Source organism: Leptonotus elevatus, chromosome 7, assembly GCF_054856555.1.
Source record: "Leptonotus elevatus isolate MCC_2025b chromosome 7, RoL_Lele_1.0, whole genome shotgun sequence".
NCBI lineage: Eukaryota > Metazoa > Chordata > Actinopteri > Syngnathiformes > Syngnathidae > Leptonotus > Leptonotus elevatus.
In genome coordinates, this window is record NC_141245.1 from 25,724,148 (window position 1) to 25,745,080 (window position 20,933).

At 43.6% G+C, this 20,933-nt stretch overlaps 1 protein-coding gene across 9 annotated transcripts in view; it reads right to left on the reverse strand.

Moving 5' to 3' along the window:
- robo1 (roundabout, axon guidance receptor, homolog 1 (Drosophila)) overlaps positions 1 to 20,933 on the reverse strand; it is a 247,561-nt gene that overhangs the window by 27,410 nt on the left and 199,218 nt on the right. For all 9 annotated transcript variants that reach the window (XM_086080348.1, XM_086080351.1, XM_086080347.1 and 6 more), the window contains 9 exons: positions 19,028 to 19,148; positions 16,151 to 16,289; positions 15,932 to 16,059; positions 7,029 to 7,153; positions 6,131 to 6,302; positions 4,033 to 4,232; positions 1,664 to 1,745; positions 1,429 to 1,597; positions 387 to 553 (listed from right to left, as the gene is read on the reverse strand). In XM_086080348.1, coding sequence (XP_085936474.1) covers positions 387 to 553; positions 1,429 to 1,597; positions 1,664 to 1,745; positions 4,033 to 4,232; positions 6,131 to 6,302; positions 7,029 to 7,153; positions 15,932 to 16,059; positions 16,151 to 16,289; positions 19,028 to 19,148 — 1,303 coding nt within the window. The remainder of the gene's footprint in view (positions 1 to 386; positions 554 to 1,428; positions 1,598 to 1,663; positions 1,746 to 4,032; positions 4,233 to 6,130; positions 6,303 to 7,028; positions 7,154 to 15,931; positions 16,060 to 16,150; positions 16,290 to 19,027; positions 19,149 to 20,933) is intronic.

Genomic DNA, 20,933 nt, shown 5'->3' on the forward strand with positions numbered 1-20,933 from the left:
GTGTATTTAATGCTTTTATTTTCCCTTCTTGTGTTTTCTCAAATGTTTTAATGACACAGTAATGTTATCCAAGAGGAGACTGTGGGCAGTGAAAAAATCAAAGTACTGCAGCAAAGTGAAGCACAATACTGAAGCCTTCAGAATGATAACAAAAGTGTAGCTAACATCAGTATGTGTTTTTATTTTTCTCAATTCTTGTCTGCAGCTAAGTGGAGACTCTGGAGAACAATACTGCAGAGTTGATAAGCTCCAGGTAGCATTTTTATTTTTTTTTGTAATGACTTCCCATGTACTCTTAAATATTACGACGACACAACATGAGGACACTGAGGGCAGGAGAAAAGGGAGCAGTCAGGCAGCAAAGTGGAGATTGTGGAGTAGCTTACCTTGCGTTTTCACAGCATCAGTGATTAGACTGGGGTCGCTCAGTCCGTAGGCGTTGGCCGCCCTCACCAGGAAGAGGTACACGGCGCTGGGCTTCAAGCCCTTCAAGACAAACGATTCCGTTCTGACGTGTTCCGCCAGCGTCTGCCAGCTGCTCCCCGACGCGTGACTGCGCACACGCAACATGCACAGGGAAGGGATTCAATATAATAATTAGGATGTGTCAAAATGAGTGCGTTAATTATGAGTTAATTTAAAGTTCCTTTAACGCCACTATTTTATTATTATTTTTTTTTTTTATTAATGGCCACCCCTTACTTGGAAATCCTGTACTGCGGGAATTCCAGTCACAACGCAGCAGACACGTTCACATCAAAATTTTGCGGTAATAAATGTAATAAAAATGCATATATTTGTGGAGACTGGGGTCAAGTTGTTACAATTTAAAAAAAATTGCAGGATTTCACAAGTGACTTCACGTTAAAGATTTGATAGCTCTTAATATCAAACGAAAAATGCACTGAGCTGTCGCCAATGTCTTACAAATGATGCCATCTAGTGGCAGAAAAATGACCTCAACACAAATCAATAAATCGTTTTTTACAGTACAGTACATATTTTTTATTTTAATTAAATTTTATGAATTAGCATTATTATCTTTATCTTTTTAATTTTAACAACATTTTATGAATTATGAAATCACTGTAAAATTACTGTAAAAATGACTAAAATATGGAGCCATATTAGTTTAAAAAAAATTCCGCTTTTATGTTATAAGTATGAAACCTAGCAAAAAAAATATTGTATATTGTATCGTACATTTGGAAAAATATACAATTACACCCCTTATAATGATATGTTTATATTTGATTTTTTATTTTTATTTTATGAGAAGCCAAAACATACTTCTTTTCTTTTGTGGATGTTGGAGATACGAGCTATAATTGAGCAAGATTTGTTTTCTGATTTGTTCCATTATTTGTAAATTTAAAAAAAAAGAATATATGACAGCAAGTGTCGAAGGTGCGTGGCGGAGGCGTTCACCTAAAAGCTTCAATGACGTAGGAGGTGGGCGTGGCCCCGGCGTTCAGGTTGGGCTTCCAGGAGAGCGCGACGGACGTGCGGCTGACGTCGGTCACGTCGGGTTTGGAGGGCGCGCTGGGGATGAGGTTGGGGTCGGTGGGTCTGTTGGGCTGCACGGGAGCTCCGAATTCTGACGGGATGAAAAAAAGCCGACCGTGGTTTCCCGCCTGGGCTGATTTTCACGGAGGCGCTTTACCTTGCACTTGCAGATGAGCTTTCCACGAGGCCTCGCCCCCGGGCGTGGAGGCGATGCAGGTGTAGGAGCCCGAGTCGCTCAGCTGGAAGCAGACATTTTGGAGGAAATTCAAATGATTTGTTAGTGGCAGACACATTGTCCTGCTGTCCTGCTGTCTGCTGTCATTTGCTGATCATCTCGCCATCGTGTCTTTGCTGCAAGGTTGAGTGGCAGACGCCAAATGGCAAAAGGAGCACAGACTAATTGGAGGCGCCTGCATTTCGAAATCTTAGTAGGCCCCTCCCCCACCCACTTAAACTGTACTGGGAGGTGAACAGATGTGATTTGGTCCGTTTAAAGCCAGCAGCTATTTCCATTAGCTTCATCTTTTTCTTTTTCTTTTCAAATCATGCAGTTTAGTTTGTTAGCAAATACATAATGCAATTTGCACACTCATTTTGGCTTATGTTGATAAAACACTGTTTTTACTGATGAAATGCATAAATACGTGTAATGAAATGATGAATATACAATACATGTAATGTTTATAAATATCTACAGAATACGCAGTACGAGTACAGTTGAGCAGCTATTAGCAGGGTTTTACCCCCCCAAAAATAATTCAAAAACCCTGCCACAGTTTGGCTTTAGCCCCTGATGCTAACTAGCTAGCTCCTTAGCAGGTAAAAACGAGCACGAGCTAGCTAGCATCAGGGGCTAAAGCCAAACTGTGGCAGGGTTTTTACTTTCTGGACCTGGATTTGCCACCTCTGAATATAATATTTTCATTGTGTTGTATACTGTACATGATTTTGACTATACTGGGGAATATTTTTTGTATTCATTATTAAAATTATTATTTATGATTTAACACTAGCAGTTTTATTTATAGAACACAAAGAGCAGTTTAAGCCGCGACAGAGTTTGTACATACTGTCACAGCAGTTTGTATATATCTAAAAACATTTTTTTCTAATGAAAAAAAAAATTGTTTTAATCAGTAATTATTCAAATCTGTATGATGGTTAGAACACTAACTCACAAAAATGTTGCCCAAGCCATCATACGCTAGCATACACAGGAAGAAAAAAAATGAAAATAAATCATATTAAAAAAAAAAGACATTGTGATGATGTTTTTTTTGTTTTTTGTTTTGCATTGAGCTTAACTAACTGGTTTAACAAGAGGAAATTCACGGCTGTCTGGCTTAACAAAACAATAGATGACACCGATGTGCGATTGCGTGTGCGCGCTACAGAAACACGCGGCTGACCGCATTGATGAAATCAATTGCCTCATACGTCATAAATTGTCAACCTTCATGAAAACATCGTCCGGGAGGAGTGACATCTTTGTTAATGGAAAGTGCTGGCGCTTAGATGGGGAGAAAAAAGGGGGCGCCCCGACCCCCCCCCCCCCCCCCCCCAAAAAAAAATCTGCCTGCATTGCTTTCACCGCAGGTCCACTCGCTCTGCAATCTTGCAAACCACAAGGCACGCCAACAGTCATCACCGCACAACAAACTGACGCGAACTCTGACCCCGTGACAAGGAGGGAACACACACGCACGCACGCACACACAACTTCACACAAAAGCCTCCACCTGACAGCCAGCGACGGCTTTGTGGACTCGAGGGCGTGACGATTGAGTGGCGGCCCGCTGAGGTGTTATTTGCAAACCTGCGGGGATGGGATTAGCCCCCCCAGAACCTCATGCAGGGAGACCAACAACAATTCGGGTGTCAAACTTGCACATTAGTGACGACACTCTAAAAACAGTTGGGTCAAAAGTAACCCAAAATTATGGATCAAAAATGGACCAGTTCACTTTATGGGTTGTTTTATACAAAATTCCTTTATAAAAAAAAATATAAAAAAAAGAAGCAAAACAACCCATGGAATGTTGGATCAAATTGACTCAAGTCAAGTTTTTATTCATTTATTTTGTACAAAGTGGACCAAATTTTGATCAAAATTTGGGTCAAATTGACCCAAGTAGAGGATCTGGCCCAATTTTAACGGTTGTTTTATACAAAAAGACCCTTTATTTTATTTTATTTATTTATTGCGGGGGGAAAAAAAACTAAACAAATTATTATGGGTACAAAAAATATGAAAAGAACATAATACATACATAATAAATGTAAAAAATATATTAATAAATTAATATTATATAATACACATATAAAAAATAAAAATAAATAATAAAATAATAAAAATGATGGGTACAAATTTGACAGATCCTCTATAGGGTTAGACAACCCAGAAAGTTGGGTCAGATCATGTACTTGGGTCAGAAATGGGGTCATTTTCTATAAAACAACCCAGAAAGTTGGGTGCAAAAAAACCCAAGAAAGTTGGCGCGGCTTGTGGCGTCGCTTGTGGCGTACCTTGGCGTAGCGTATCTGCAGAGCGCCCGTGTCCATCTGCTTGACCCGCGAGTCGTGGGTGGACACCAGCACGCCGTCCTTCCTCCACAGGATGGTGGGACCGCCCGACGCCGCGCAGCCGAGGACCACCGTGCCGTCCACCGCCACCGTCTGATTGGTCGGGCCCTGTCGGATGACCGGCGGCGGGCGGTCTGACACCACTGCGGAACCAAAGAACAAAAACAAGGGTAATTATGTGTCCAAATGGAAAATATGGTGGTGGGGGGGGGGGTGGGGGCGGTGGGTGGGGTTTGGTGTTGATGTTGTGCAGCGGGGGACACAATAATTACATCCAAAGCTTTTGTGCGAGGAAAGGCACAAAAGGTAGCGAACGTCTGACAAGCAGCATGAGCGCGTGGGAGACGATGAAACCGAGCCAATCTGAAGAACTGGAAGCAATTTTCTAATCATTCCGCAGCAGGTGGATGCCGCATAAAGCATAAACAGCTCAATTAAAAGCAAACAGCCTCAGATGTGAAACGTGCTATTTTACATCACGAGGTAGGCAGAATTCAACGGACTGGCAAGTCGGGCTGGGAATCACAATTCGATTACGATTCGGGGCTATGATTCGATTTTGAAACGAATATTGATCCATTTTTAATTGATGTATATTGAGGCACTTTTTTTTACAACACGCATTTCAATTCATCTCACTAAGTATTAATCACTTCACACACAAAAAACAAAAACGCACAATTCGGGTCAGATCACGGATTTGAATCACGGATCAGATCATTTTGGGATCAGCACAAAAAAAAAAAAAAAATACAACTTTATCTTCCTTTTATTTTATAAAACCCCATTAAATAATATTCAACTCAAATAGTCAAATACAGAAAGTCCATTTAGAATGTAGGAACACAAGCCAAATTTGACATTTTGAGATGATTTTATTTATTTAATAGGAAAAAAAATTTATAAAGAAAATGAGGATGAAAATGATTCTAATTATGCTTTTTTTTTTTTTTAAAGAAAGAAAAATACCTCAAACTGCAATTTAAGGCACATACTCGCAAATGTTCACATCATTGAAAAAGAGGCAAAGAAAGAAAACAAAGCCACAGTTGTCGGACGATCGCTCCTGTAAAAGCAGACAGCCGTGCACTAGCACTAGCATTAGCATTAGCCGCTAACACCGGAGACTAATCACACAATGACGGCGTAATAAACTTTCTTAGCGTCCTAAATTAGCAATTGATATGATTTCGGGATGACGACGTGTTGATGTGGCAATGAAAAACGACGAGCCGAAATGTGTAGAAGACAACGTGCAGGCCAACTTCAAAATAAAAGCGTCCGAAGGCTATTGCATGAAAATCAACGTATTCTGTCTTGAGCTTTATTTTGAAGCGACATGGCACGCAGCGGGTAACGTTTTTGTTGTGGCAACCGCCAAGCTAATGATCATGATTATTCATGGCTCTATTGATGACCGTTGCCTTCTGGCCCTCGTGATTCATTCGCCACAAAGAGCGCGGCGGGCTGATCGCCGGCGTTTGTGTTTTGCCAGGATGACTAAAACCAGCGACAGCGCGAAACCGTAATTACCTGTTGTGCACTGGCCGTCTCACTTTAATAACCGTTATTATTATCCGGAGAGCAGCACGGGCGAAGGCAGAGTGAGATGGAACGCAACAAGGAATGAGGACGAAGAAGCTTGCGCGAGACGCAGGTTGGGGGTTTGAAACCAGCAATCAAACAGTACGTTGCGTTGTCTTGAATACCGAGCATGAAGAGAAACAGATTTTGACTTGACAAATGCGGCGTATTAAAAAAAAAAAAAAAAAAAAAAAGACTAGCAGCAAAATTGAAAATGAACAAAAATAATGCTAAAACTAATAAAAACACACACAAAATAAATCATTTTTGAAAAAAATTATACTAACAAACTCACTGTAGAAAATAATTAAATCTAACTGAATTTGAAGGGAAAAAAAAGTACGATTGTACGCATTTGACAATATTTAAAAAAGTTTACAAAATTGCAATATTGTGATAACAGCGATAACCACGACGGTTTTGGTCATGCTAAACGTGAGACGGCGGGCGCGCGTACCGTCGGTGACCTCCAGCAGCGCTTTGGTGATGACGCTTCCGGCGATGTTGAGGGCCTGGCAGCTGTAGTAGCCCACGTCGGCGCGCTCGGCGCCCGTGATGGTCAGATCCCCCGTCTGCGACACCGAGAAGCGGCTGGACGGTTGGGGCGGTTGGTAGGAGAACAGCAGGTTCTGCCGGGCATTCACAAAACATATCAAGCACTCAGCTGGAACTTTTCCAATACAGCGCAACGAGTTTTTCGGGGGTAGCCGGATCTCGATCGCTCAATTTTTTGCTTTGTGTGGATTTTCGGGTCAACTTTTTTCCACCGATGGGAAGAAAGTGACTGTTGAAGTTTACGGTAAAACATAAAACAAAGACAATTGCGCCATGTGTGTACCGTATAATGTACCGTATAACCAAACCACATACAGTAAATTAGTTTTTACAAAAACCCGCTAGCTTCCCCATAGACACGCTATCACATAAACATGTCAACAAAAAACAGTGCAGACACAAACCGACAGCGCATATTAACAATACGAACAGGCATATATTCTTTATCCTCTGCGACCAATATCATTGCAGCTTACATTATGCATTTATTATACTGCCGCCTGTTGGCCAAGTTGCAAAGGCCAGAGGGAGCAGCACAATAACAAAACATTTTGCAACAATGTTTTCATTCTTGTAATTCTATTTAATAATGATTTAAATTAATGTATGTTTATTGTAGCCATTTTTCTTATTCAGTTACAAATACTTGTTTTGGGGGGGGGGGGGGTGGGGGGGGGGGGCTGGAATGGAATGATGCCATCAATATTCATGCTTATTTGAGATACATGTGATTCAGTAATAGAGCAAACAAAACTGGTATTACAGTATTAGTATTAAAACAATGTTTTTTTTCTGCTTACCTGACTTCGTTCCCGTTGCCAAAAAATGGCGGGCTGAGGGTTGCCGGTGGCCTCGCACTGGAAGGTGACGGTCCTGCCAACGCCGACCACCTGGTTCCTCGGTCTCACCACGAATACTGGTGGAACTGGAGAGCAGCAGGAAATCGGATTAGCCACCTTCTGACACCCAAACGGGTTTTATTTACTATCCTCTATTATTTGCTGGAAAATCCCCATTTTTGTGCTCAGGCCATCATCTAATATGGAAATATTGTTTGGGCCAAGCAAAAATATTGAAGTGAGGGGAGGAGCTTCATTGCGTCAGCCTTGTGTAATAGAAATGACGTTTTTGACTGCCATCTTGTGGCATCCGTAGGCAACTTCAAACTTTTTATTCTTTGCTATTCAGGCCGGGCTCGGTCCCGATCTTCCCAGCAACGGGAAGTGCAACTGCCGTTAACAAAAAGCGTGCAGCTCATCTTTGACAAATATTTCTTTCCATTGCTTTTTTCTGTGTAATTCATTTCTGAAAAAAAGAGGATTTATTTAATTTAACATTTTCCTTAAAATAAAAGAATCAAGCAAGCTGCAGTAACCGATCTGATCGGCTGGATCGGGACCGGCTAATTTAACATTTGATGCAAAAATCGCTGATCGGCTGTAATGTCTTAATTTTCCCCGATCGATCAATGACGACATTGATCAGCTCCCCGCTACATCTTATATTTAATGTATCAGCATTTTTTAAATCATTTTCAGTTCGTTTTTTTTCTTTTTCGTACATTTCAATTGCCATTAATTATATGCGTTTTTTTTTTTCTATTCCTGGGCCGGGCCAATCCCGAACCCCCGCGAATGGTGGCGGTTGACTGGAAAGTAAATACACTTTTTTGAAATTATTATATTGCTGCATTTTCTGATTGGACAGATTGACAGTTATTTGATAGCTACACCAGGTAAACGAGCACCATGGGAGCTAGCTATTCAGGATAGCTAGCTAGCTAGCTAGCTAGCACCTGGGGCTAAAGCCAAACTGTGGCAGGGTTTTTACTTTCTGAACTTAGATTTGCCACCTCTGAATATAATAATTTCAATGTGTTGTATACTGTACATCATTTTGACTATAATGGGGAATATTTTTTGTCTTCATTATTAAAATGATTACTTATAATTTAACACTAACAGTTTCATTTATATGATTACATATGTTAATGTTGACACAAACGAAAGCGGTTTAAGCAGCAACAGAGTTTGTCACAGCAATTTGTTGTGTTTACAATTATTAGCACTAACTCGCTAACGTAAACGGTGTAAAGCTAAATGTTGCAAATAGGCACGTAATACAAACAAGAAAGGTTATCCAGCCGCCATCTCATTTGCATGAACGAGGGCTCGGCGCATTGAAATTTACATGGAAATGGTTGGGGCGGGGGCGGGGGGGGGACACGTTTTAACCATCTGCTACGCGCCAACAGCCTCCAATAGGGCGGGCGTCAACGCTCATGCATCTTCATGACAACGTGAACGGGTGCGGCATCAGCACATTCGACCTTCCCGTGAGGAGATGCGCACTCGTTAGCTTTCCAGGTGCCGCCTAACGTGCCGCAGACTAAATGTGTTAATCATTCGTACGGCGAGGCTGCGCCGCGCATTCGCAAAAAAAAGCAATTGCAAAGCTGTCGTTTGAAATAAAGGCGTCATTTGTCGGCAAATGAGACGCGTTGTTTGGAAATGCATTGAAAAAGGGGGAGGGGACAACAAGAGAAAAAGAAATAAGACACTTTTACCTTGGAGGCCCAAAAACCAGTCCTTGCTTTCTTTCTTTTTTTTTTTTCTTTTCTTTTTTTTACCTATTTGTCTCCGCTGTCGGTGACAACGGAGACATGATTGGCGTGTGCAGTGGTGATGGGAGGAGGATGGATGGGGGAGGGTGCGTGTGGGTGGAGTGGCGACAGCTTCCTGTCTCGGGTGACGGGTGACAAGTCAACTTACCAGACACGACTAAAAAAAAGAAAGAAAAAAAGACAACAACACACAAAACCTCAATGAACGATGTCAAAACAAGGTGATGTCAATGGGCACAAATGCAAAGTGGACACAAGATTGGCATCTTAAGTCCATAAAACACAAAACATATTTCACTGTTGGACAGCACAGGCAACATTTGAACCCTCCTGTTATGTTGCAGGTCAAATGGACTGTTATGATATTAAAAGCAGCACAACTCAGTCCAAAAAAACAAACATGACTTTTCACCCGCTCAGCCAATGGAAGGGAACCCATGACAATAAAATGAAAAATCTCTTTGTCACTGTTGTTATTATGTCCAAAAATATATTGTGAAATTTGGATACAGTTAAAAATAGAAATATACAGTATAAACGTATAAAATGCTTGAAAACGGCATTCAAATATTTTTAAACAATGTGGGGAAAAAAGATGAAAACTTTTTCTACTGCTATTATTTTCCAAGTTTTTAAAAATATACATAAAAACAAGTTTGGGTGAAGATAACAGGAGAGTTGAAGGCATAGCGAAGAACATTTCCTACACAAGGACACAAGAAATATTTTGGGTTATGCAAAACCAAAGGACAAAATGATGGAACATTCCCCAACCAAACGCCATCAGCGCCTCCGCACCCTCCATGAGAGTTCTCTCCCAGAACTGAGAAATGGCCACCAATACCGGCCGGGTCCATAAAAACGCAAGGTGAATGTTAACTTGCCACTTCCAGGGTCATAAATCTTCCACAGTCGATGGCTCGCCTTATCTAATCTATGTGCTCCCACGGAAACATAAACGCTGTCAGTCGGAGTAATGATCTTAGCCCCCCCCCGCCTGCCCCCCCCTTCGCCTTTGACTCATTTGTGCCCTTTAAAAATGCAGATTTACATGAAGACATTCATGATTATCCATCAGAAAAAGCCTTAAATCTCACAACTGCCCACCCGACGACGGCACGCGCGCGTCTGATCTTTTAATCAGGTAACCCTTCGTTTACATCTGGCGGCGCTGTTGCCTCTCTGCTAACTTCATCAATAAACTGATCGGAAATCGAGGACGACAAACTGTGGGAGGATTTATGCCGGCTTCTCGTAGTAACCAATCTTTATAATTACGTAATTACCAGGTGTAATGACAAAATGAAAAAAAGGAAGATGCAAACTGCGAGCGGTACATTTTCAAATAAATGAAATGTTCTCAAATATTTACATAACATTATTCGTCTGTATTGCAGACTAATAATTCATCAATGTATGCATGTATGCTATTTCTCCTCAAAAGGTTTCTCTTTAGGAACGCGCAACAGTTGATCTTCTTTGTAATAAACAAACGATAAACAACGGCAACAAATTCCGTGTGACTTGCTTGTTGCAGGCGTGACTTCCTGTCCTCGACTTGAAGCGCTCGATGTTCCGTTCCGAAAAACCAGGCCACGAATACACGAATCGTTACACTCGTCGCCAGGGCCGGACTAGCCATCTGGCCGACAGGGCAAATGCCTCTTTTGGGGCCGATGCGGTGCTTTTTAATGATCATTTTCCTACAATTTACCCCAAGAGACTTGCGCACAATTTAGAGGAACGAGTCCGGTAGTCCAGTTCGAATAGAACAAACTGAAACATCAGAACTCCGTGTTCGGCGCGGGCCAGTGGGCCCTTTTTTTTGTGCTCGTCCCCGCCCCGCAGCCACGACACACGAACGCTGTGCCGCTGACGTACGTACGTCGTCTCTAATTTCCGAAGCTAACATTAGCAGTTGGAGCAGTGACTTAACATCATCCGAGCCAGTAAGGACGCGTACTCAAGACCCCCCCCCCCCCCTCCCCCCCGAGGCGCTGACATGGAAACGTTATTAGCGCCACATTCGGAGAATTAACAAGATTAATGGCTACTCCCGCCGGGGATTGTTTGCCGCGCGTGAATATCAGCGTGTTGTACAGCAACAGTGAGCAAGGCACAATGGGAGTGGGTTTGAAGGCTGAGAAAAACCATATACACGTGCGCGCACACGCACGCACACACACACACACACACACACACACGCACAAACTGTGTTTAAAATGTGGTCACCCAGCTGGGGTTTTGAGTGTTTTATCAACAGCATGCAAGCTGCTGACAAGAAAGTTCCTGCCTTTAAGTCTCCTTCAAGGCTCTTTAGCACGGGCAGTTGCTAACGTTGCTCGAGGGAACCGCCCGCTCCATTCAAAACCTTTCTCCGCCTCAACTCCAATAAAGAAGTAAATATCGAACCCACTCAAATGCGTCACCTAATCTTTAAGCAGACACTCACTACTGACTACAAAGGGTCCTAAACGCTGCCCAAAAGTTTCACAGTTTAAGTTAAAACAAGACTAGCAGAAAAACTCACAAAAGTTTCAAAGGTAAAAATTGGACTACTGTCAAAAACAACAAAGATAAAACGGGTAAAAAAAAAAAAGAGTACCGTAAAAATCATAGCCGTTGCTGCTCAAGTTAAAACAAAACAAAACGTAAAATGCTTGAAAAGTTGTGCCGGTTACAATAATGGTACCCTCTAAACATCCCCCCCCCCCCCCCCCCCCGGAAGCTGAAGAAACAAATGTAACCCGAACAACGTGAAAATAGGACTACACTAAAATGGACAGAAGTTGCGCAGGTTCGAATACAAAAACCGTAAAACCCTTGAAAGGTGTGCAGGTTAGAGTTGGAGTTGCTCTTGGTTCAAATAAGACGATTGTCAAAACATAGAATTTGCGGCTGTAAAAACATAAAATTTCAGGAATCAAATCGCGCAGCCTCAGGTAAAAAACTAAGAAACAAAAAACTTAAGCCAGGTAAAATATTACTACTACTACAAAAAAAGTAAAAGATGTTCAGGTGTAAAATAAGTCTGCTGTAAAAAGCAAAGAAGCTGCCAGTAAAATTGAGAATTCCGGAAATCCCCAAAAGCTGTGCTGCTAAAAAGTAAGACTACTTAAAACGACTTAAAATGTTGCACAGGTTAAATTAGGACTAATGTAAAAACTCTAAAGGTTACAGCAGAAAGAAATGTGCTGCAGGTTTTAAAACAAAATATATTAAGAAGTCACGAAACGGGAATCCCCTAAAATGTCACAAATTCCGCGTTTGTGGAAATAATCTAATAGAAAGTCTGGTGTCGAAGTCCGCCAACTCGAACCTGCGCACTCAAAATCGAAAGCAATAAGTCGGCACACGGCTTCAAGCTAAAGTCTTAGCTAGACTTTCGTGGCTTTCCGCCATCAATTAAGGGGAATATTTTTCTTGACATATTTCTAAGTCCCGCGGAGGTGCAGCGGACTGAGATGCGTGTAAAACAACAATTTGCAGATTTAGCGAGTAAGGAGAGCGGCGCGCATCGAAAGAAAAACAGCCCCGGGGCCACCACTCGCACACTGACTACATTGTTTTTCGCCGACAGTCTGACCGCGCGCGGCGGGTGTGAAAATCCCCCCCCCCCTTTCTGGATTCCTCTTCCTGGGCTCAAAGGGGGATTTGATTTGAAGGACGCAGGGTGCGCCCCGCAAATGACATTTTCTCATGCTTGGTGATATAATAAGCAAGCCGAGCGAATCACGCCGCTGCGGGCTTGACATTCAACGTGCATTCTCACACTGGCGGATTTACCGGATTTAGAATCCGCAAGAAACATCTTAAAGATGAATTCCGGCTCCCGATGGTACCGACAAAATTATGTATAGAAATGACTCCGTTGAATCCCCCAAAAAGTTGAACAGGATAAAACAAGACAACCTAACAAATACCACCAAAATGTGCACAGATTAAAAGAAGAAAATCGTAAATACGTTTTGTAGGTTAAAATAAGGCTCCATAAATGCCCCAAAAGTTGTGCATGTTAAAATACAGTAAAACGACGGTTACGGCCCAAAAAGTTAAGCTACCATAGAAATCCCCCAAAGTTGTAACCACAAATCCACCAAACATTGCACAGGTTCAAATCAGATGACGGTAATCCCCTCCAAATTCGAGTAGGTTACGATAAAACAATCGTAAATCCCCCAAGAGTTGTTCAGGTTTAAATGCATCAACCGTAAAAAAACCCAAAAAGTTTCCCACGTTAAAATAAGACAACCATAAATCCACCCAAAAAGGAGTGCATGTTAAACGACAAGAAACGATGATGAATATGCATTTAATCCAACTACGTGCGCCGATGGGAATCCAGCAGACCCCGCCGAGGACGCGCTCCCGCTCGCTACCTATACCGTACTGCGGCCGACTTGGGGTCAGTTAGGACCTACAATTACGGGTCTTTTCTGTGCTTCCCTGTAATTACAAGCATGTGATTTCCAGGCGTGGGACTGCCGCCCCCCCCGCCGGTCTTTCATTTGCCGGACGACACAGCGGCCACAGCTTCCGCCTCCGATTTCTTCGCAGTCCATCAATTGGACTACGAGAGGATGCGAGTCCACAAATGTGAAAAATGCGCCAAGCCTTCATTTCATGAACGTGTCTTTGTAACTTTCGAGTGGCCGAGGTTGAAAACGTTCGTCCCGGGGTGTCGAGTATTAAATACGAAGGCGATTTCTAGTGATGGGAAAATGAAGCTTCATGAAGCACTTGTGATATTTTTTGACTCCCCTAGATGGTGCTCTTGGTTTAAATATAAAGGCTAGTGCAAAGGAAATGTATTACATTTCCACTGCATCTTTCAACCAAGAGTGGCATCTAGAGGCGTCAAAAAATATTACAAGTGCTTCATGAAGCTTCATTTTCCCATCACTAGCGATTTCAGCAAAAGAGAGCAATTTATTGAACGGGCTCGTCAATGCTTTTTCACTTCACGTTCACGAACCTTTCATCGGGGGAGTAAGACATGAAGCGAGCGACGCGATTGGACGAGTGGACGTATTGACTCGGTATTGGCAGCCGCGGCTAATCTTACTCCCCGAGCCAATCTTAAGATTGCTGTCTGCGGAGAAAATGAAGAAATAATTGCAAAGGGTAGCCATGTGAGGATGAAGTGGACATGTTTGCAGACCGGCTGGGGGGGGGGGATGGGGTTCGTCTCATTATATCTGAGCGCCACCGACTCCTGGAAGTGACGTTAATGTGGCTGACCTCACCGCGGAAAACGTCTTCGCGGACTCCCAATTCCCAAGACGTTCCGCATCGGTGGCGAGACGCCAACCCGCCATCTTTTTACCCGACCCCCCCCCACTTCACTTTCTTCACCAACAACCCCCACCATACTCACTTACTTTGCCGTTAAATGGCCGCCTGTGTTCCCTCCACATCTCAAGGGGGCTTCTGGGCCGATCCAAGCCAACCCCCCCTTCCTCCCCCCCCCGCTCCCCTGAATGGCTTCTTTCTGAATGTTCACACTCTGTGACCGGCTGCTTTATATTCCGACCGTGTTAATCAGCCGTCCAGTGGAGAAGAAGGCCACGGGAGACGCGGAGATGTTTACAAATAGCATCTTAAGATGCAAACGAGGGCGGCTTGTCACGTGAGCAAAAAAAAAAAGGGCACGAGATCGATCGTCCAGTTGAGCTCCCATATGCGCGCCTCTATAGTGGTTATGGATTCTTGTGATTAGAAATCAATCAGCTAATTGAGCGAGGACAGCACAAGGTAATTAGCCGGTGGTACTAAAACCGCAGGCTGTGATTGCCCTGAAACCAAGCGGCGTAATATCTTCAAACTTCATTCAAAGCGATCAACAGGCCCACGAGTCCTCTTTTCTACAGCGAATCATCAAACTTGCTTCCAAAATGGCCGCGCTTTCGTTCACTTTCAGGCATGAGGTCTTGCGGCTTTCTTGTCTGTCATGTTAGACGCACGAGCCAAATTTTGTTCATCAATCAAACCAGTGCGATCGGTGAAGTCGTTTTTTTTTTGGAACATTAGGGACGTTTGTTCAATCATTGGAAGAAAAAGAATTTTTCTCATTTTTTCTTGTTTTTAATACTTAGTCTTGCGGTCCCAAAAACATTTTCATACGTTTTTTATGTTTTTTTTTTTTTTTATACTAGAGCATACAGAAAGCTTTGATATATGAAGAGGTCGCTTAAAGCAATGGTAGTCATTACAAAAAACGGACAGCAGGTGGCAGCAGAGTCTAAGAGATCAGCCAGGGCCGTGTTGCAACAACTTCTTTTTCCCAGTGTTTTCAACAGGTTTGTGAATAATGATGAAACAAAGCTATATTCTAATGCTGCAAAACGGAAACAGAAATATGCTTTTTTTTCCTGTTAATAGAAGAGACTCTAATCTTTCTTTCGGTAGGTTCCATGTTTTTATAGCCATAGAACAGAATATTCTGTGGACCTTGGAAAATCTGTCAAAATCCAGTAAAACATCCAGGAGCGAAGGGGGTTGCTTCAGTGAAAATGGCTGCCAATGAATGAGTTAACTTGCTGTCCATGTGAATTTAGCCTTAATTAAAAGCCTTAATTAAAGCCGCCAAGCACCGATCCCATCGGCGAGCGCAAAAAGTCTTCACAATTTAACATTGCCAGTATGGCTACGTGTGAGGCTAACCCTTCGACAAGAACCAACATTTCTGTACTTTTATTCCATTTTGGGCACGCGTCATGCATGCATGCAAGAGACTTTTTCATTTGTCTTGTCACTACTGATTGAGTTTTGGGGCAGGGTTGCTTTTGGCATAGCTAACAGATTTTCATCAGGATGAACACACTAGAAAAAAAAAAAAAAAAAGAACTGCTGAGCTTTTAGACTGGAAGAATAAGGGTTTTGTTCAGACCCTGAAAGACTTTCAAAAATGACTGACTCAGAGTAGTAGCTTTAGATCTGTCCAGTGACATCAGAACATCCCGGCAAATGACAAATGCTACTTTCCAAAAGCAGAAAATTGAAAGTCCATTTATCCACTCTACAAAAAAAATCAGCCTGTAAATCAAAGAAAGGTCCAAGAGCGAGTAAGTGCAGTCTTACCGTGGACGGTGAGGCTGGCCGACGCCTCCGCCTTGCCCACCATGTTCTCCGCCACGCACGTGTACGAGCCGACGTCCGCCGAGGTCAGACGGCGGATCTTCAGGGTGTGGTCCTCTCGGATCTCGTACCTTGGGGGAAGCAATCGGACACAGATGTAAGCTGGAGACCGCAAACGGCTGATGCGAGAGTTTGGTCTGACTTCGGCCTGTGATTCCTTACCTTGCCTTGGGCAGATCACCGTCATCCTTCCGCCAGCGCACCGTCGGCACCGGGTCACCTCGCGCCTCGCACCGGAACTCCACGCTTTGGTCCACGAGCACCACCTGGCTGCCGGGCCGACGCACGAAGCTGGGTCGCTCTGGAAATGGCAACAAAGTTGTTAACATGTCTGACAAATGCCGCAACTAAGGGAGTTTTCAAGTTACAAGCCGTCCCTTGGTCGATTTTTGTGTTGTGAACCAAAATACACACAGACGATGATTCGCCAATGTGTCAAGTAGGGAAAAAAGTGGACCAAATCGGATGAGTTGACTTTAAAAATATCTATCCATCCATTTTCTGTACCGCTTGTCCTCACAAGGGTCGCAGGGTTGCTGGAGCCTATCCCAGCTGGCTTCGGGCAGTAGGCGGGGTACACCCTGAACTGGTTGCCAGCCAATCGCAGGGCACACAGAGACGAACAACCATACTCACAATCGCACCTATGGACAATTTGGAGTGTCCAATTCACCTGCCATGCATGTTTTTGGAATGTGGGAGGAAACCGGAGTACCCGGAGAAAACCCACGCAAGCACGGGGAGAACATGCAAACTCCACCCAGGAAGGCCGAAGCCCGGACTTGATCTCACAACCTTTGCACTGGGAGGCGGACGTGCTAACCAGTCAGCCACCGTGCCGCCTAAAGTAAAGTAAAGTTTTTCTGTACTTTAAAAATAGGCCAACTAAAAATGTCTGCCTCGAAGCTTGACCGGAGCCATACTTGCAACTGTTCATGTTTCTACATGGACCTTTTTTGGCGGACAGGAAGTTATTGAGCTCGTTGTAGCTAACAGGCACCTCCCACTTTGGCTTTTAAGCAGAGATGGCAAATCCAGGTCTAGCAACTAATAACCCTGCCACAGTTTGGCTTCAGCCGCTTGTATGGCATGTAAACGAGCACCCGGCAAGCTAGCTAGGGAGCTCGCTAGCTAGGGAGCTCGCTAGCTAGCACCTGGGGCTAAAGCTTTATGGAGATTTGCCACCTGTGCTTTTAAGACACTATTACATACGTAATGCAGACATAATGATGTTTACCTTAAATGGTAGTCGCTAGCGCACGAATGCTAATCGGGATTGCCAACTCTTTAGCATAGGCTAATTTTGTTGGTGTTTAATAATGCATAAACATGTAGAAGATAAATACTGAGTAGTCATACCCACTCAATTCAACTCACATTCAACCTTAGTGGATTACCAAAACAAAACAAAAGTATTTGACGTAATAATCGATATGTATGTAACTATTTGGCTTACTTCCAGTTCACAAAGCAGCTTATTTTTTTTTAAATGTATTTTCTATTAGAGTGTATTAATAGGTTTTAATTAAGATTTTACAATTTGCTATATTTTCCTTCATCAAAAACGCAGTTTTTAAATTAATTTTTTTTTTTATTATATATATATAGGGTCTGGAATGTATTAATGGCATGTCAGTGGCAGAAATTGATTTGATACAGGAGTACATTGAGTGACGAGCTTGGTCATGGGACAAATTAAACTCATAAGTCAAGGTACCGCAGAAGTGAGTAAAGTAAGGAAGTAAAAGATGCTTTTATTTGCTGGTAACCGAATTGGATGTCAGCCTCTTGTGCTTAGCTGAAATTTTGTTAGGTTATGTTTGTCTTGTTTGTCTGGAATGAAAACCATCCGTTAAAATAACACACACACACACACACACACACACATTGAGTCGGCAGCGCCACCTGACAGTTATAGCGAGGCGGGACACAAGAAACTCAATGTAACGAAGACAGAAGAGTGCCCGAGCCAAACACAGAAAAGTCTTGTCGTTTATCGGCGGCGACACTCGGCCAAATCTTAATAGGCCTCCTCCGAGGAGTCGGTAATAAAATCCCGAGTCAAGCTGTGTTGGAGGTCACCGGGAGGGAAACGGGGGGGCGCAGCTGGTCGTGTCGGCGTGTGATTCATAGCATAGCGAGTGAGATTGGAGGTCATCTCACACTCTTATCTGATTAAAAGTTACCGACGCCATTAAGTTCTCTGGGAAAGAGAGACAATCCGAAAGCACGCATTTGGATCGTCCGAAAAGCGCGTCAGTGACCACGTGTTTACATGCATTCAATATTTGGGTTAAGGTCAGAATTCCGGTTTCTGAAACAAGTCGAGGTTACACGTTTACATGCGCGGCGGAAAGGTTTACTCCGGTTTACGTGCTCATTTGAGCTCGATCGGAATAACTCGTTCGGACAACGGATGACGTAAATAACGTCATTTCCACTTTTATGTTACGATTCGCTCAATAAAAGACATTATATTTATTTCACGTAGTCCGTTTCCTCCTGGCTCCAGAAGTGTGGTTCTTTGCTGGGAGCGTCATGTTTGTTGACACCATCTTGAGTATTTCCGGTGGGTTACACGCCAGAATCATGGACATCTAATGCTTGTATTTAGCGTATGCGTTAATAGGCGCAAACGGGGGCATTTTCGAGACACCAAATAAGGTGAAAACGCAGAAACGAGAAATCAAAGTATTCGAGGGAGGCTCCTTTAGCAAGTAGGACGGAGCAGCGCATATACAAGTCGTGACTACGTAGACCAAGATTCTTTGCAAATCAAATAAGCGAAGAAGAAGAAAGTAGCGAGCATGCGCACAGCGAAAAACAACATCGATCGATCGAGGTGTTCCGAATGCGTTTGTGAGAGCAAGAATTCCGATTATGAAAGAAGCATATTCGGGTTTTTGCCGAATATTGCCAATAATCGGGTTTTAAAAGAGTGATTGCCCGCATGTAAACGTAGTCCACGCGCCGATGAACGTTTGAAGGCATGAAAGTAAAGACAAAAGCGTTGATCCGAGACCAAAAAATGCAAATTACCGAGCACTGTGAGTTCGGCTATTTCGCTCTCTCGCTCGCCGACCATGTTCGTGCCCACGCAGACGTACTTCCCGGCGTCGCTCTTCCTCGCGTTGGTGATCATCAGCTTCCCGCCGCGTATCTGAGGAGTAGAAGTGAGAAGAAAATGAATTATTTAGGCGTGTGTGTGGCTCAGACATCTCGTGGAAGTCATTACAACCCCTTGCGATAAAACAGCCGGGCTCCGTAAAAAAAAAAAAAAAAAAAAAAAAAGTCATTGCTGAAAGACTCCATTCATTCCGGCCGCCTCTCAGCTTCCACTTAAAGTCTAAATCACTATCAGTCGGCCTGTTTCCCCTCAAGGTAAGCTGAGCCAAAAAACACTTTTACAATCCAACACAACCGCAGCCCCCCCCCCCCCCCCCCCCCCAGACCCCCCCAGCCCCACCCGAGGGAGTACCTGAGGCTCTGCAGGACCGCAAGCACTTTTCCAGCTGCCTCAAAGCGTTGCTACTCGCTCCAAAATTTCGAGGATTCTTTCAAAGAACTCGCAGGTTTCCTTCGACTTTCTTTTCGGGCCGGCAAGTGAACACTCAGGAGCACACGAAGCAGCAGTGAATGCAGTTTGTCCCCGGGTCCAGGTATTTCCCAGGGCTTTGATTACAGGCCGGAGGAGCCACTTTGTTCTGGGTCAGACGAGACAAGCAAACCGAGCCCCCCCCCCCCCCCCCTTTTCCTCAGTACACCTCTCGGCTGACAAGCATAGCAGTCAAACAATAGCACGGGGGCCAATGGTTGGTCTCTGTATCCCGGTGGGGCTTAACCTTTAAAGCGCCTGCGGGGGCCGGGATCACCACCTGCGGGCAGGTAACCGATACTCTCGTTAGAGAGCTAACTGATGGCAAACTTGACACACAATGTTTTGGGAAAACCACAACTTGGAATGGCGCCAAGTCGAGCTCTGCCAGAACAATCCTTTCGGTTTTCCAAGCGCAAAAACCTTTTGTGGGAAATGTTCAAGTCATCTTTTGAGTAATCGAATCAGAACACGTTTTTCATGCTCGGCATATTGAAGGCCGCCTTGTGTTTGTTAGTTACTAAATGGTAGTAAATAACATTGAGGTCATCCAGGACCTCTCAAACCCGAAGCAGAGGCCCTAAGGACAACAAAACAAACGTTGGGCATTTTGCAGAGCTTTACGTTGTTGAACTTATTCAAACCAAAAAACGTATTTATACGTTGTTTTAATGCGAGAACATACAGAAGACTTTGATGCCGTTTCTGACATGAAGAGGTCGCTTAAAGCAATGGTAGTTATGACAAGAAACGACAGCGTGTGGCAGCAGAGTACAATCGGGCCAGCCAGGGTCGTGTTGCAACAAGCTCTTTTTGCCAGTGTTTTCAACAGGTTTGTGAATAATGAGGTCACTTAGCCATATTCTAATGCTAATTGCTGCAAAACAGAAACCGATACAAATATACCGTTTTTTTCTGATGAAAGAATAGACTCTAATCTTTCTTTTGGTAGGTTCCATGTTTTTTTCAGTAGAACACAATATTCTTTGGGCCTCGCAAATTCAGTCCAAATCCAGTGAAACATCCGGGAGTGAAGGGGGTTGCTTCAGTGAAAATGGCTGCAAGTGAATGAGATCATGTGAGGACTAAACTTTTGGGTAATCGGTTACCTGGTCTTTGTTCCGAGGTAGCTGGATCCCACTTCTTCTTCCTTTTTTAACCAGGGTCAGCAAAATATTTAGGTACGGCAATGAGCGTGATACAAGTCCAGTTCTTCAAAATATTCCATGTATGATGGTGAAAAGGAGACAGAGAGATGTGAAGAGGATCTGGAAGGCGCCCTGTGGTGCTGGAGGGGTTTGAAGTAGTCCCAGGGATAAAATATTTCTGGTCTTTGTTCGTTGGTGTCTG